General features: G+C 42.3%; 1 protein-coding gene across 1 annotated transcript; it reads left to right on the forward strand.

Annotated features, from left to right (window-relative positions):
* The first annotated feature begins 216 nt into the window (after window positions 1-216).
* On the forward strand, window positions 217-693 carry LOC145689626 (uncharacterized). The gene has a single exon (XM_081763814.1). It carries the CDS (start codon window positions 217-219, stop codon window positions 691-693), a length of 477 nt encoding a protein of 158 aa, XP_081619940.1.
* Window positions 694-16685: the final 15992 nt, after the last annotated feature.

Genomic DNA, 16685 nt, shown 5'->3' on the forward strand with positions numbered 1-16685 from the left:
AGGCGACGTCTCCCGCCGCGTGTTCCCTGCTGGTCTCCGGACATTCGTGTGGCTATCCTGGCTCGTCGACGCTCTCTTGCCACTTTTTATCGTCATCCAACTGACGACAATCTGCAATGTTTCCGCATTCTACGTGCTCGAGCTAGACGTCTTATCAAGCTTTCGTAGCGCCAAAGCTGGAAGAAATACTTTTCGTTCATCAATAGTTGAACAGCGATGTCCAGAGTGTGGCGTCGGGTCCGATCCCTTACTGGAAATACTCCTGTTGATGTTCCTCCCTTGACTGTGAATGGTGTCTTAGTTACTCACCCTTCGGAGATAGCTAACACTTTGGGCCAGTATTTTGCTTCTATCTCTGAGTCTGCACATTATCCTCCAGAGCGGATCCCGTTAAACTTCCGTCCCGCCAACAGAGAAGATTACAATGTTCCTTTCACCCTTGTTGAATTCGATTCTGCTCTTCGTGAATCGTCCAATACTGCTCCCGGGCTTGCTCGTATATCCTACGAAATGTTTTGCAACCTCTCCCGCGATACCCAGCTTGCTTTATTGCAACTGTATCATCGCATCTGGGTAGAGGAGTTTTTTCCACCGGCTTGGAGTGAGTCACTCGTTCTTCCTATCTTAAAGCCAGGCAAAGTCGCCACTAGTTCCACGAGCTACAGACCCATTGCTCTCAATAACTGTCTGTAAGCTGTTTTAACGCATGGTCAGCAAGCGCCTGGTGTGGTATCGTGCTCTTGTTTGCACCGATTCTCAGAGCGTGGATCTGAGTCTACAGAATGTGTTCAGTATGAACTCTCTTGTGCATGACATTCTTCTGAGGTGCCATCAGTTGCAGCAACAGGGTTGTGTCGTCGTTGTTTGCTGGATACCGAGTCATGTCGGCATCCGCGGCAACGAACTTGGTGACACAGCTGCCAAGACCCTTTGGCGTGGGAGACCCGGGTTCGATTCCCGGCGGGAGCTCATGTGGTTCGGATTCCACATTAATCAGTAGGTCCACGTCTCATACAGCCTCGCTGCTGAAAGGGACGCTAAACTAAAATCAACTCAACTCAACAGCTGCCAAGACCGCCGCCTTGGCTACAGTTGCACAGGAGCATAGCCTTCCGTGCTCCGATCTTTGTCGTTATTTTTCCAGCTTGATGCGCACTCACTGGCAAGTTCTTTGGGACCAGGCAAATGACAATAAACTTCAGGCAGTTTAGCCCATTCTAGGTAATTGGCGAACGTCTTTCCGCATCAATCGTAGAGACGAAGTCATCCTGGCGCGTTTGCGTATCGCACACTCTCATCTAACGCATGGTTATCTGCTGCGTGGTATGGACCGTCCGTACTGTGAAGAGTGTATTGTCCCTCTGAGTATTCACCATATTCTCGTTGAATGTCCTGAATACTCAGATAACGTTATGGACTGCCTTCTCTTGTTACCCGTACCTTGCGGGATGACACTGATATAGTTAACCGAGTACTTGAGTTTGTTCGTGCTTCTGGTGTTGCTCACGTTCTCTGAGCTCTTTTAGTGTGTTGCTACTATTTTATTGCTGCTAAATAATTATATTTGTCACCTTTTCTTGTTTTCTATATATTATTATTTTTATATATTTTATATTATTTATTCTTTAATTTTCTTTTTTGTTTTTTCTTTTCGTTTTGTCATTTAGCAGTGCTTTGATTCATTGAAGTCTATTACTTTTAGCTTGTTCTGATTTCAATCTTATAATTCTGAGCAACCCTGTTAACGTCACGGGGACATATAGCATCGATGCTGACGACCCCATTAATCCTCTATTCTATTCTACACACAATGTACTAATCTCTGCTTCAAGATAAAATATTTTACTCACATTAATGTTAAATTTTTGACGTACTCATAACATTGCTTCTTGTACACTTTTATATCATACCGGTATATTTTCCAAAGACTTTATCCAACATTATTTTGACTAGGGTATATCTATATTCAAAGTCATACAGAAAATCTCGAAAACTTTGAATAAAGCTCCATGTGGTCACAAACAGATGTCCATGGTTTTTTCTGTAAATTAACTATAAATCTCACGAACCTCAACTTTGTTATCGTACTGATAGCCTCCCGTTCAAGCGGTTCCGCATCCAACATCAATCAATCATGTTTTAACTGACCACCGGGATATACACACACGCTGTACAAATACATATGTTGTCTGGTTTCAAGTATATTGTACAGTCTTTAATACAATGCATCTACTGTATATTCACATGGCATTTTTTTTAAAAAAAACTTCCAATTCGCAGTTCTGCTCCGGGGAATTACTCACGGCAAATTTGGGAGAAGCTGTTCTTTGATTCAGCTATTTAATTTGTGGCATACATTTCTCTGTGACAGTCGTCGGTTATTTGACTGGACTTGAATATCAACAGGGCATTAGGAATGAAGCCTTTATCGCTGCATGCATTCACAGTAATAAGACGCTGTGCCTTGGATGTTAGTGCTTTCAGACCCTCAATGCTGCTGTCACACCATATATTGGGCGTTGTGTGAGAGCTGTGTATACACTGACTGAAAAAAGTATTGGTCTGTCAAGATATGTAATATGTCAGGGTGTGAAATGGAAGGAAAATGCAATAATAAACGAACATTCACTCTACTTCCAGCTTATGTATTACCCCATAAGCTGGAACAGGTAAGATAGAAACAAAGCAGTAACAGTGTGAAAAGGGCAAAACTAAAAAATAAAATAAACTTACCACAATTGCCACCAAAGAAGTATTGGGCAGTCAAGAATGATTACTATTTTTTAAACATGTTACCATTCTTAGTGCTTGGTAGGTCCTTCGTTACTTTTGATAACTGCACACAACTTCTCTGGCATCGAACATACCAAGCTGTGTGTGGTCTCACGATAAGATTTACCCTATTCTACTACTAATGCACTTTTCAGGTTCTTTTTGTTAGAGATGTCGTGTTTGCGAATATTTTGTTCCAAGCAGTGCCATAAATTCTTGATTGGGTTGATGTCGGGAGATTATGGTTTGTTTCGATTCAACGAGGTGCGTTATATAACAACCAAAACCAGGTATTTAGAGTTGTATGCTTGGGGTCATTATCTTCTGTCAAGACATATTGGGGAGGGAGACCCATATTTTCCACACTTGGAGGAAGGTGTGTCATTAGAATGTTGATGTAAGCCTTGTGGTCCATTGTCTCTTCAATAAAGCATGAATCACCCACACCATTTGTACTCATACAACCCCATACCATAACAGAACCTCCTACATCTTTCACAGAGGTTGTAAGATTTTTCTCGTCTATTTCTGCATTCTCCTTCCTTGACAATATCACACGTCCGTCTGACTTCAGGACATTAAATTCACTCTCATCGGTAAAATTGATTTTCAGAACTCATAAGTATCATTTTTGTGCTCTTTCAGGTACGTCAATCTCTTTTGCTTGTTCGTCTTGCTTATGTAGGGCTTTCGACGTGTTGTTCTTCCCATATATTCCCTATCACGAAACACATTTCTGATGGTTTCAGTACACACAGTCATTCCCACATCACGTTCAGCTTTAGCTGCTAACCTCGGCGCACTTAACTCGGATTGTTGGCCACTTGATACGCAATGTTTCGTTTTGCTGTCACTGAAAGCTTTGACGGGCTGCCGCTTCTCAATGCATGTATCTACTCTTCATTTTCTTATACAATATTCGTGAACGGTATTATGAACCATTTTCCTTGGTATTCGAATAGTTTCGCTGGTTTCTGTAAACAATTTTCTGTTCCAAAACAGCTCCACTACAAGCTTCCATTTTTCCTCCGTTGTTGCCTTTGCTTTTCCCCCATTGCTGCTTCACGAAAGGCACGATGTTACTGCTGTCCACTTTCCTACAACTAGATTCTTTTGTGTACAAAGACACACGGGTCTTCAAGGGTGAAGCCGCCTCAGAGGGCGCGTATTCATAACCAAGATGTTTGCTCGCCCAATACTTATTTGGCGTTGAATGACGCCCGACCTTCAATATTGCTGTTCTGTTGGAAAACAACGGTATATATGCCGATTATCTGGGTATGTACGTGACATATACATGTACATGAATGTCCTCCATAAGTTTTACGACCACACGTAACATGGTTCTACTATTCCTACTTTTGTCTCATACCTCTTATCCGCCCAATACTTTTTTGAGCCACTGTATGTGTTTCTTAACTGTAACATTGGGACCATCTATGCAACGGAATCGAATGATTTCTTGCAAATAAGCAATTCGTACACTGCATTTATCAGTCCTGTCAATAAGAATTTGCCTATTAGTTTGTGACTTTTTTCACCGAAACTGAGTGTTTTGAAAATTTTTAACAAGTTGTACTCATGTCCCTTGTATTTTTTCCTGCAATTTTACAAGCAAAGACTTCACTGTCGGCACTTTGTGTTCTTCGATGTAGAATTCCAAACATATCGAAATCGTCTAGGTTATTGCAAGGACGTGGACGATTTTTATTTCTCCACGGCGTGCCGTAACATAATGATCTTACAGCTTTCACTTTCAATATTTCTTTCTTAATGGACTTTAATGAGTTTACGAACACTCCTGCGTTCCACCACGAAGCGTATTCCGATATACTTCGGAATGAATAGGAGGCATGTTCTAAAAGTGAAAAAAGTTCACTTCAAAACAACACTATCTTTCGATTTGTATATACACAAAAAATACACAAGCTTGTACCCACTTATGCGGATCTTCACTTGGCTCTTCTGAGACACATACTGACCACAGCCCTTTCACTCTGCGCAACTCATCACGTGACTCCCCTCCCATGTTCCAGCTCCCTGACTAGTCTCGTGCCAGATGTCATAGCTGTTCCGAAAATAATCTGCTTATATACGTATCTAAGAATAAACTGTTTACGAAACGATATCTTCACTTTTTTCCAATTTTTAAATAAAAACAAACTTATTAATTTTCATATTTCCTGGTTGTAGACGTGATGGTATCAAAGATTCTGCACATTAGAAACTGATGGTAAAATGTTAACTTATGACATTTTCAGTAGTTGAGTCGCGTCAATTAAAATTTACTTGTTCATCATCAAGTATTTATTAACGGCTTGCAATCGTGTAAGTGCATCCATGCTAGTCCGTGTCCTAAATTCTGAATTCAAACTACTGTACAATCTATAAATATTTCTGCAAAACCTTTCAGTGTTGTTCACTCTTGCAGTTTAAGGATCACAACGTTCAGTAGTTGTTTAATGAACGTAGGTGACTTTTCTCACGCTAAATTAATGGATGAGGCATGAGATAAATGGGCATTACAGGTATGAGTACATGTACAAACAACTTCTACAGTTTCCCGACATTCCCTAAATAGTATATAAGATCCTCGTTATTAAATGGTTTCATAACAGAATGAAGTAACAAAGCTGAAATCAATTTCTATTAACGATATTTCTTTTGAAGATTTCATTTTATATTGTTTATAAATATTTGAAATGAAATAAGTCGGCATATTCCATAGAAATAAGTTGTTGGAGTAGAGTTGAAAGCTCTCTCTTTTCTGGTTGAAATGCAACAGCAAGATAGAAGACTTTTTTTTTTTTTTTTTTTTTTTAGTTTTGTACCATATAAGTTTCAGTACTATGAACTCTGTAGAGTCAATACGAGCATATGGAATTTTATTATTGGAGTTTCTTACAAACAATTGCAGTTGTTATTTGCTATACAATTGAATTTTGAATGACATATACCTTATTTCTCAGATATTGTTAATACTAATTTCACAAATTTCTGCCAGGCCTCTACAACGTCAATGAAGGATTTTTTTTTTAACTTATCATCTGCATTGATTATTTCATATCTATCTCGTTTCAGAACATGTTTGGAAGAGAATATCGTTAAATTACTTTCTAATAATATCTCCGTGCGTGGAAATGACTTATTCTTTTAGGAGTATCCAGTACACACATTCTACCGAGTTCATCCCGAACCGCTCCTCTAGCAAATCTTCTGAAAATAATATAATTTTGGTGATCGCCTAAGTATAATCGCCGAAACCGATAACATGTACTGTGACCTCTGCATTATGTGGAGAATTTATAATTATAAGTTTATACTCTCTGCTCATCACACAGCCACCTGCTATTGCTGTTATATAAAACACTTTCCTTTCTGAAATTTTGTGATATAAAAGTTTTAACCCACATTTCTTATTTACATCAAATTTTCTACTAAATAAATCCGTCCAATGCTTCTGTAATAGATGTTTTAGCTTCTCATTTTAAATTTTTTTTGGCATTATGCCGTACCATTCTTCCATGAAAGTTTGAAAGAAAAATAACTAGTAATTTTTCGTCTTACCTCATTTTTTTCGAAATTAATTTTAAAGTTAAACTGCCCTTTTTTTCTAACACATAGGGTTTGTTCTGTTTTCGTTTCATTTGCTTCATCTCCTTTGTATGTTTCACAAAATTCATCTACTTTGATGGAAGTGTCTGATCGTTCTATTTACACAAATTCGCTACATTTATCTTGTTGACTAAAGTCTTGAATTCCACTGTCAAATTCATTCTTAATAGTCTCGTCTACAATAGTAGTTTCTTAACGAATTGCTTAGTTTTAGTGCTGCTTTTCTGTTAGTGCTTTTCGTAAGTGGCTTCGCTACTTGAAATCACACTGATATCTGCGATTTCCAAGAATGGAGATTTAATATTGGTCTTTCAGATAAAATACCCGTTGCCTTCTCGAGTTCATCAGTATTAATCCATGGTGAACTATAGGCGTTGCGTATGGATACTTTCCTTTTGTGTACTGTTTGAGCACTATCCATTCCTGAAATGACACCATGCTTTCGTCAATACATTATTCTTTCCTCGGGAATTACTTAGTCTGAAAATTGTACACCACCATATACGTGAGTCTTTGGATTTTACAGATACGGTCTCCCCTCTTTTCCTTACTATTATCAGCACAGCGAAACATATTCAAGAGAAGCTCAAATCTATTTCTTGATTTTCGTTTCGTATAGTTCATTTTTACTCCAATAGTTTTGAGATGTGTTGCATTTGCGCAATGCCCATCCATATGCCAAGAAACGCTTCATTTCAATCTGATTGATATCAACCCACTTATGTAGTCATGCACTAAGTTTAATATTAACTACCTTTTAATGCTAGAAGGCACATAGGATTTTTCTGTACGAGCTGCTAAGACATATGGCCAGATAATGAAAGAATTTATACCTGCTGCGTTTAGCAATCCGTAAAATACGGCCATTGGCCAACGCCGTGTACGTCTGCTACACGAGTAGTATTTGCACAATTGATCAAACGTATCGACACCATCTTTAGTTTCATTGTAAAATTCGATAACTTCTGGCTTCCCTGTCACTTCAGAAACATCTGTTGTGTAGTGCATAGTTGAAGCTAATAACACTATCTTGCCTTTCTTGGGTGAGAAAGACATTAATTGTTCTTTCTTATGTGAGTCATACAGAAACATTGTGGTGTTAGGTGGTCTCCTTTTAGTTTGAACTGCTTCTGCAGAAATATCAGATTTGTTCCGTCGCAGTGTTCCCACCATTGTTATTCCCCGGTCCAACATTTCTTCTAGAAGCGGGAAGGAAGTAAACCAATTGTTGACAGTGATGTTGGCATTAGTTCCATACAATGTGCTTACCAGTTCTCTTACTAGATATTGAGCCAGAGGGTCGGGCCCTGTGTATGTTTGTTTTCCTACATATGGTATTCCTGATACCAGATATTTTGAATGTGCATCGCACATGAATACAAGCTTTAGTCCATACTTCTCTGGTTTATTGGGAATATACATTCTGAACTTGCATCGGCCTCTAAAACCTAGAACCCCCTCCATGTAGCGGACCGTCATCGTCGGGGAGGGGGTGGAGCTGAGAGGGCGGCTTCATCATCCATTCATTCATGTCTCACCCCTCATCTGCATATCATTGCATGCCCTCTCAGCCGCGAATACCGCTACCGGACTCGCGGGTGGTTGGTGGGAGTCGGGAAGAGGCAGGTCTAGTGGACGTCTTCCTCCACTTGAGGAGGACGTGCACCCACCCGGCCTCCTGTTGTGTGCGTCCAGTGTTTGTTTTGTCCGGTGTGTTTAGTCTTTGAAAATATAAAATACAAAAAAAATCAAAAAAACTAAAAATACAAAAAAAAAAAAACGAATACAATAACAAAAATAAAAAAAATCCGCACCTTTTGTTTTTTGTTTTGTTCTTTCTGGGCTGGTGGGGGTCTATCTTTTGGTTGGCCAGGTATCTTTTCTTTTGTTTTACCTCTTCTTTTTCCGGGGCCACGCGTTTTTGTCGACGGGAATGGTTTTTGCACTTCCATTCCCCTTGACCGCGTCAGCCCCACGCTGATCCTAAGGTGTCGGGCGTGCTGAAGGGATGGCCAGGGAGTAGCGTTAGTTCCCCTATTCACGCCCTGGTGTGACCTCACACCCTTTTTTTCCTCTTCAAATGTTACTTAAAATTAACACTTTTATGGGAAAAAACACTTTAAACACTGATCCGGGCTCTCCCTCACGGAAGAAGCCCAAACAAACTGAACCTGAGATAGTGGAAAAGACAAGTATCGCGACACCTGTAGTCCGGTATCTTGTAATAAAAGATAAAGACGTTGATAGTGCCAATTCTGATGCAAACCGTCCGAGTGCTATTAAGGGCTTGTCCCCTTTTGTTATTCATAAAGTTATCACTTACCATGCCGGACAGGTAAAAGATATGAAGAAGTTGCGTAATGGCACTTTATTGGTGGAAACGACAGACGAGAGGCAAACTGCGAAGCTACTTAAGTTAACATCTATTGGACCGGTGAACGTGTCAGTCGAACCACATCGTATGCTGAACGTTTCCAAAGGGGTAATATCGTGTTGGGATCTCCTCAATGCAACCGAAGAGGAAATTAAGTCGGAGTTAGCGGACCAACACGTTATCGACGTAGCTCGAATCAAAAGTAAGAAGTCAGGTGAACTTGTCGCCACCCAGTCCCTGATTCTTACTTTCAGTTTGCCCACGCTTCCGGAGTACGTCAAGGCTGGATACTATCGTTTGAAAGTTCGGCCGTATATCCCTAGTCCTTTGCGGTGCTTTAAATGTCAACATTATGGGCACACCAGCACCTCGTGTAATGCGAGTGCTGCTCTTTGTGCGATTTGTGGCCAGGGTAGTCATGGTGCGGAACCCTGCAAAGCGGCCAAGCCCTTCTATGTCAACTGCAAGGGTGAGCATTCAGCTTGGTCACGGGACTGTCCAGCCTTTCAGCGCGAGAAGCGTATTCGGGAACTCATGGTTGTTGAGAAGATTTCTGCTGCTGATGCTAAGCGTCGTCTGAAAGAAAGCGTCCCTTCTTCGCTTTCTGTTTCCTTCGCTACTGTTGCAGCTAGTTCCCGAAAATCTGTAGCCACCCAGACTTCCGACGTTTCCACCCAGACAGACTCGGTCCCACAGACTAGTTGTGCCCCGAAGACCCCGGTTGCAACGACAAGCGAGCTTCCCAGAACCCCACGTGTTTCTGTTAGTGGTGCTCTTCGGCGTACTCCAGCCCAGCGCCGATCACCTTATATAGGCGGACTTAAACTCAGCCAACATATTCGCCGGCTGAACGAGACTGTTCTCACTCCCAAGAGAACAAAATCTACGCCAGTTCGTAAGCCTCCTGCAGTTTCTCTGAAATCTGACATGGTGGAGGACGAACTTATTTATTCCGAGTGGGCTGTTATTGGACCCCGTGGGAAAATTCGCCTGAAACGTTAATCCTTCCCAGTATGGCGCTTCTTCAGTGGAACCTCAATGGCTTCTGTGGTCACCGTGAGGAATTGATCCAACTGCTAACTGACCACTCGCCTGTACTTCTCTGCTTGCAGGAAACCCATTTTAAGCCTACCCAGTCATTTGTTCTCTCTGGGTATACTATGTATCGATGTGACAAGCCAGACGCTGCCCACGCTGCTGGCGGCGTGGCAGTCTGTGCCTCCGATTCTTTGTATTCTCAGCAAATTCACATTGTGTCCCGACTGCAAGCCGTTGCGGTGCGAGTACACTTTTCTCGCCCGCTTACAGTATGCTCATTGTACGTTCCTCACTCAGAAGCCTTTACAACCGCCGATCTGCTTCAGCTTTTCCATCAACTTGAGCCGCCAGTCTTGCTTGTAGGAGACCTTAATGCCTATCACCGTCTGTGGGGTTCTGTCCGTACTGACGGTCGTGGCCGCGAGGTCACCCAATTTCTTGAGGAGAGTGGCTTGCTTATCCTTAACGATGGCAGTCCTACTCATTTCTCCACTGCCCATGGCACATATTCTTCTATCGACCTCTCCATGTGCAGTGCTGGTCTCTCGACCTCATTGACCTGGAGAGTGCATCCTGATCTTTGTGGCAGTGATCACTCCCCGTTGTTTGTTGAAGGTCTCCCAGTTACTCCTCCTTTTCCTCCCCGCCGCTTCAATCTGAAGCGTGCTGACTGGCGTAAATTCCGTGCGCTCAGTGAGTTTCATTGTCGTGATGATCTCCCTGTAGCTGTTGTGGCTGAGGCTTTTGAGCAGACTGTTCTTGATGCTGCTCATGGTTCCATTCCAGAATGCGGTGGCGACGTTTCTCGCCGGCGTGTTCCATGGTGGTCTGCGGAACTCCGTGAGGCTCTCCAGGCTCGTCGGCGCGCTCTTGCCACTTTTAATCATCATCCCACAGAAGACCATCTTCAGCAGTTACGCATTCTACGTGCTCGTGCTCGACGTCTGGTCAAGCTCTCGAAGCGCCAAAGCTGGAAGAATTACGTTTCGTCCATCAGTAGTCGCACACCTATGTCCACAGTGTGGCGTCGGGTTCGCTCCCTAAACGGATCCGCTTCTTTACTTGTTGTCCCAGCCTTAACGGTGAATGGTGTTCTACAGACCAATCCCTCAGAGATCGCCAATATCTTGGGCCACCATTTTGCCACTATCTCTGAGTCAGATCACTACCCACCAGCCTTTGCTCGTTCACGTCCTCAGCTGGAGCGAAACCCGTTAAATTTCCGTACCGCCAACAGTGAGGACTATAACGCTCTTTTCACGCTCGTTGAGTTCGATTCTGCTCTCCGCGAATCGTCCAATACTGCTCCCGGGCTTGACCGTGTTTCCTATGATATGTTGCGCAACCTCTCCCGCGATTCTCAGCTTGCATTATTGCAGCTGTATAATCGCCTCTGGGTTGAGGAGTTTTTTCCACCTGCTTGGTGTGAGGCCCTGGTTCTTCCCATCTTAAAGCCAGGGAAAGCCGCAACTAGCCCCACGAGCTACAGACCCATTGCTCTCACGAGCTGTGTCTGTAAGCTGCTGGAGCGAATGGTCAACAAGCGCCTGGTGTGGTATTTGGAATCGCATTCCCTTTTGAGCAAATTTCAAAGTGGATTTCGTCGTTTCCGCTCCACTACCGACAATCTTGCTTATCTTGAGGGTGAAATTCAAGATGCCTTTCTCGACGGCCAGCATCTTGTTGCTATATTTCTCGACTTAGAGAAGGCGTATGACACCACATGGCGTTACGGAATCCTAAAACAATTATACGACTGGGGTCTTCGTGGACATATGGCCCACTTTATTTCGAATTTTCTTCACGAGCGACACTTTAGAGTGCGTGTGGGCTCTACTCTCTCAGAGCGCTTTGTACAAGAAAATGGTGTTCCACAAGGCAGTGTTCTTAGTGTCACGTTGTTTGCTGTCGCAGTCAACAGCGTTTTTTCGCAGATCCAGGCTCCTGTGTCTGGTCTGCTTTATGTTGACGATCTTGTCATTTTCTGTCGCTCCCGCCACCTTCGCGGCTTTATTCGACAGCTTCAACTGACTCTCAATCGTCTCGTTCGCTGGTCGAATGAGACTGGATTTCGCTTTTCCACCGAGAAATCCCAATGTGTTCACTTCTGCCGGCAACGTACGTGCGTTGTTGACCCGGACTTGTACCTCGATGGCACCCGTTTGTCATTCGTTGATACAGTCCGTTTCTTGGGTCTGGTGTTTGACCGTCGCTTGTCGTGGGCACCACATGTACGGACTCTTAAATATTCTTGTCTTCGAGCTCTGAATCTCCTTCGTGTCCTTTCCCACCGCACGTGGGGTGCTGATCGTACTGTTCTACTTCGTTTATACCGTAGTCTAATTCGGTCCAAGTTAGACTATGGCTGTATTGTCTATGGTTCTGCTCGTGCTTCTCTGTTACGACAACTTGACACAGTGGATCACCTGGGTATTCGTCTTGCTACTGGCGCCTACCGAACTAGTCCCGTCGCCAGCTTGTATGCTGAGGCCAATGAACCTTCGTTATCATATCGTCGCAGCAGACTACTTCTTAATTATTCTGCGCATGTGCGTTGTCTTCCAGACCACCCGTGTAGACCATGTCTCCGTGGTGGTCGGATATACGAGCGCTATGCTGCACGTCCTCGCTCTACACGTCCATGGTACATCCGTGCGTGTGAGAGTTTCCTTGGCGACGATTTCGTGTGGCCCTCTCTTTCATTGGTTCACTTTTGCGCTGTTCCCCCATGGTTGCTTCGTCTACCTCGCCATGATTTACGTTTATCTATGCATTCGAAACAGCAAACTAGTCCCCAGGTGTACCAGCAAGAGTTTGCCGCACTGTTAGATCAGTACCCCGATTTTAGTGTGTTCTTTACGGACGGTTCTAAGAATGAGGATTCTGTAGGCTGTGCCTTTGTCACCGACGGGGCCAGCTCCGAATTTCTTTTTCATCGCCTGTGTTCAGTGTTCACTGCTGAATTGACTGCAGTTAAGCTTGCCTTAGACCACGCTCTCACGCTTTCCCTCCGTCGTGTGCTTATTTGCACCGATTCTCAGAGTGTGATTTTGAGTCTACAGAATGTCTTTAGTATGCACTCTGTCGTGCAGGACATTCTTGTGAGATGCCATGAATTGCAGCAACAGGGTTGTGTCGTCGTTGTCTGCTGGGTGCCGGGTCATGTCGGCATCCGGGGAAACGAGCGTGCTGACACAGCTGCCAAGAACGCCGCCTTGGCCGGGGTTGCACTGGAGCATAGCCTTCCCTGCTCCGATCTTCAGTGTCATTTCTATTCTTTGTTGCGCTCTCACTGGCAAGCAGATTGGGACCAGGCTCTTGAGAATAAGTTACATGTAGTGAAGCCACTTCTAGGAGAATGGCGTACGTCGTCGTGCCATCGTCGTCGAGATGAAGTGCTCCTGGCGCGTTTGCGTATTGGACACTCTCATCTGACGCATGGCTACTTGCTGCAAAGATTGAACCGTCCGTACTGTGAGGAGTGTATAGTCCCGCTGAGTATTCAGCACATTCTTGTTGAATGTCCTGAATACTCAGCTCTCAGAGAACGTTTCGGATTGCCTTCTGTTCTTACCCGCGCTTTGGGGGATTCACATGATATAGTTAGCCGGGTACTGGACTTTGTTAAAGCTTGTGGGGTTGCTCACGTTCTCTGAGCGTTTTTAATGTGTTGTCGATTTTTATTGCTGCTAAACTTTTAATTTCTGTTATCTTTTATTGTTTTCTATATATTGTTTTTGTTATCTGTTTTAGACTATTTATTCTTTTATTTTCTTTTTCATTTTATGTTTTTATTTAGCAGCACTTTCGTTTATTGCACTCTAGTATTTTAACGTTTTTCTTTACATGTTTTAGTCCAGAGCAACCATGTAAATTGTGACGGGGACATATAGCCTTGATGCTGACGTCCCCATTAAACCCCCTATTCATTCATTCTAAAACCTAGAAGCTGCTTATCAATCGTGCATTCTAGGGAAGGCTTGTAATATTCATTACAATGTTTAAAAAAATTATTCCTCAAAGCTCGAATGTTTGTGAAAGGATCATCAGATTTCCTAGTATCATCGAAGCGTAGACAGTTTGTAATGAACTTAAATCGTTTGACATTCATTATTGCTGGATACACTGCACCGCCTAATGCAGCGCACAAAAACTCTGTGGACATGTGATTGTCTTTTCGGGATCCACTAATGTACAGTAAACCTATGTAAGCCTCTAATTCTTCCAGAGTTATGTCATCTGTATATCTCTGTTCGGAGGAGTAGTTTGAACAGACATTTCTTTGTTAGTGTAACGAACAATGTCTTTTAGCACGTCCGCATCGAAAAATAAACGCCAGCATTGCTTAACATTTTCCACTTTTCTTGCTTCACCCTGTGGTCCCGGAAGTCCTGTCCTACTCACATTTCTAGCCGGAGTTTTTTTTTCCGGATGGTGTGTTGACCAAACATGTTCGTTTTTTCCGTTGAGTATTGCTTTTTTCGGAATTAAAATATTTCCGTCTTTGCACTTAAACCAAGATTGTACATTTATGGAAGAACTGCTTCGTTTCGCACGTTTGCTGTGAACTGGCTCCTTTGAGATTACACTTCTTGCTTCAGCACTATGTTCTCCCTCAGAATCACTATCTGGCACAAAGTCACTTTCGGTCACCTATTGAATCAGTAATGTCATTTTCCACATCATCAATTTCATAATTGTCTCCTTCATCACTTTCTTCGGCATCAGACGCATCCATAATATATTGTTCCACCTCCATAGCAGTCATATGTTTACCATCAACAAGCACACGTTCCATTTTCAAGGATAGATTTGTCTGAACGAGTCGAAATAAAATGTCTGTGAACAAATAACTCACAGAAAAAAGTCACGTGAAAGGAAACATGGGTGAAAATTCACCCAACAACTACGTACACAGCGTAAACAGGAAGCAGTATCAACAGGTTTGCACCAAGTTCATAGAGCTAGTACCAAGGGAGAAACATAGCGTGGAGAACAAAGGTCAACGCAGTGTTGCCAGTCTGCAGCAAAAGAAATAACTTTCATGTGGGTGAATTTTCACCCATGTTTCCTTTTAGGAATTAAATATAGCTTGAAGTAGGAAAAAGAAAACAATTTCTCGTTGAATGTTTCCCAAGTTCTTCACCAAAGTTTTTTCCTTGCCTAATAATTACAGAAAAGAACATTGTATAAATTAGATGTTACTAATTGTTGGAAATATTTTATGAAAAAGATCAATGATCCTTTATTTAAGATTGTAAATGCCATGAAATCCCGTTCCCTTCGGGAGGAAACACACATTAACCTCTTCTTTCAATAAATGCCTGATTCAAAGTAGTTCCATATCACAATCTTTCGCTTCAATTGTTTCTTCACCATCAGGCCATTTGAATGTATTACCAGCCTCATAGCGCAAAAGTTTCACTTGAAATTGGAATTTTGTGTTTCCTGTGTTGCAATACTCGTGAATTTATCCACACTATGAAACACTTGCTTGGAGGGACCACGCTCAACGCTAACCCGTACAAAGTCATTAATATTAGGCAGATTTCCGTTATCTTCATCTGGCCCTAGATCTTCAGAAAGGTCAACTTCGAGATCTGTGTCTCCTTCAATGTAAGATGTTACTGAACAACACGAGAAATCACTTTTATACTTTCGCTCAACAGTTTATTCGCTCAACTTATACAGCACTGGGTATTGGAACTCTCTTACGTGCCGTTATTTTCTGGGAAGTATTTTCAGGTCCTTTATGTGAGTGGTGCTTTATGCAGATCATCTTTTTTCAGTGTTCCGATAAGTTCTTCTTGCTCTTCTGAGAATGTGAACTTTCCGCTAATACTTTAAGAGATACGCTATTATCAATATTATTACAAATAGGGTCTTCTGTGTTCGGGGAACTTTTGGATTGTTCGTTAGGATTTACTTAAACGATCTACATTGGTGAACAACATCTAACGTTAGGATCAGAACCAGATGTCAATGTTTATTGTTCTCTTCCTGACCCTTCACATCATTGTACAATGATTTCCACACAAACAAGTCCTCAGAAGCTAAATCTCCTTTCCATTTAGTACAGGTACTTACCTTATCCGCATAATACTTCCATATCAATATCATACTATCCATATCTCCAGTTCGTGTAAAAGTGACTGCTTTAAGTTCTCTGGCGCAAACAGTGTTTCCTGTTCTGGGTTTTCCTGAAGATTTTGTCTTACATCCATGCACTTGGTATAATCTACGTCATTTGCATCAATTGGAAATATACCGGCCGCCTTAAAACCGGATTTTGTAAATTCGAAGACACTCATAGAAATCAAAGTTTTGCTTAAAATTTAAGTTACAACTGCCTTTTGTTACTACATTGTTCGGATTTTCATGTTGAAATTTTCTAAATTCACGTTGCCAGTACTTTTTTTAAAATTACCAAAGAAGCTTATCTCAGCCTGTTGCTTTATATGGGTAGAATTGGCGGAAGTGCGTATAGTAGTACTATCTTGTGATTGTGATGGAATTCACTTACCTGCAAACAGAGATGTGAACAAAGGTTATCTATAAATAAAATAACAGGTAACTGTCTTTTTTTTTTTTTTCAACAAGCCACGGCTACAACACATTAGCAATATACTCGAAAAAGGTTTCACTGTTCATCCAAACGGAATCAGTTTTTCCTACTCCCCAGCCAGAAGGTATGGACAATGCAACTGCTTTCGGTAAGTGTTTGTATGGATACAAAATCATAAGTGGGGCGACATCTCCATTTGCGCATACAGTTGCCAGAAAGTCCAAAGTTCGTCATTGCCTTCAACAACTTTGAGGAAGTTTTCGTACCCTTTTGGACATAGCACTTTATCACTTTTCGGACACAGTTGGAAACAGGCCTCGT

This window comes from Thermobia domestica, chromosome 7 (genome assembly GCF_964235325.1).
Source record: "Thermobia domestica chromosome 7, izTheDome1.hap1.1, whole genome shotgun sequence".
Lineage (NCBI taxonomy): Eukaryota > Metazoa > Arthropoda > Insecta > Zygentoma > Lepismatidae > Thermobia > Thermobia domestica.

What these genes read in the sequence shown, in the direction of transcription:
- LOC145689626 (XM_081763814.1), top strand. Translation starts at nt 217, where the DNA reads ATGTCCAGAGTGTGGCGTCGGGTCCGATCCCTTACTGGAAATACTCCT.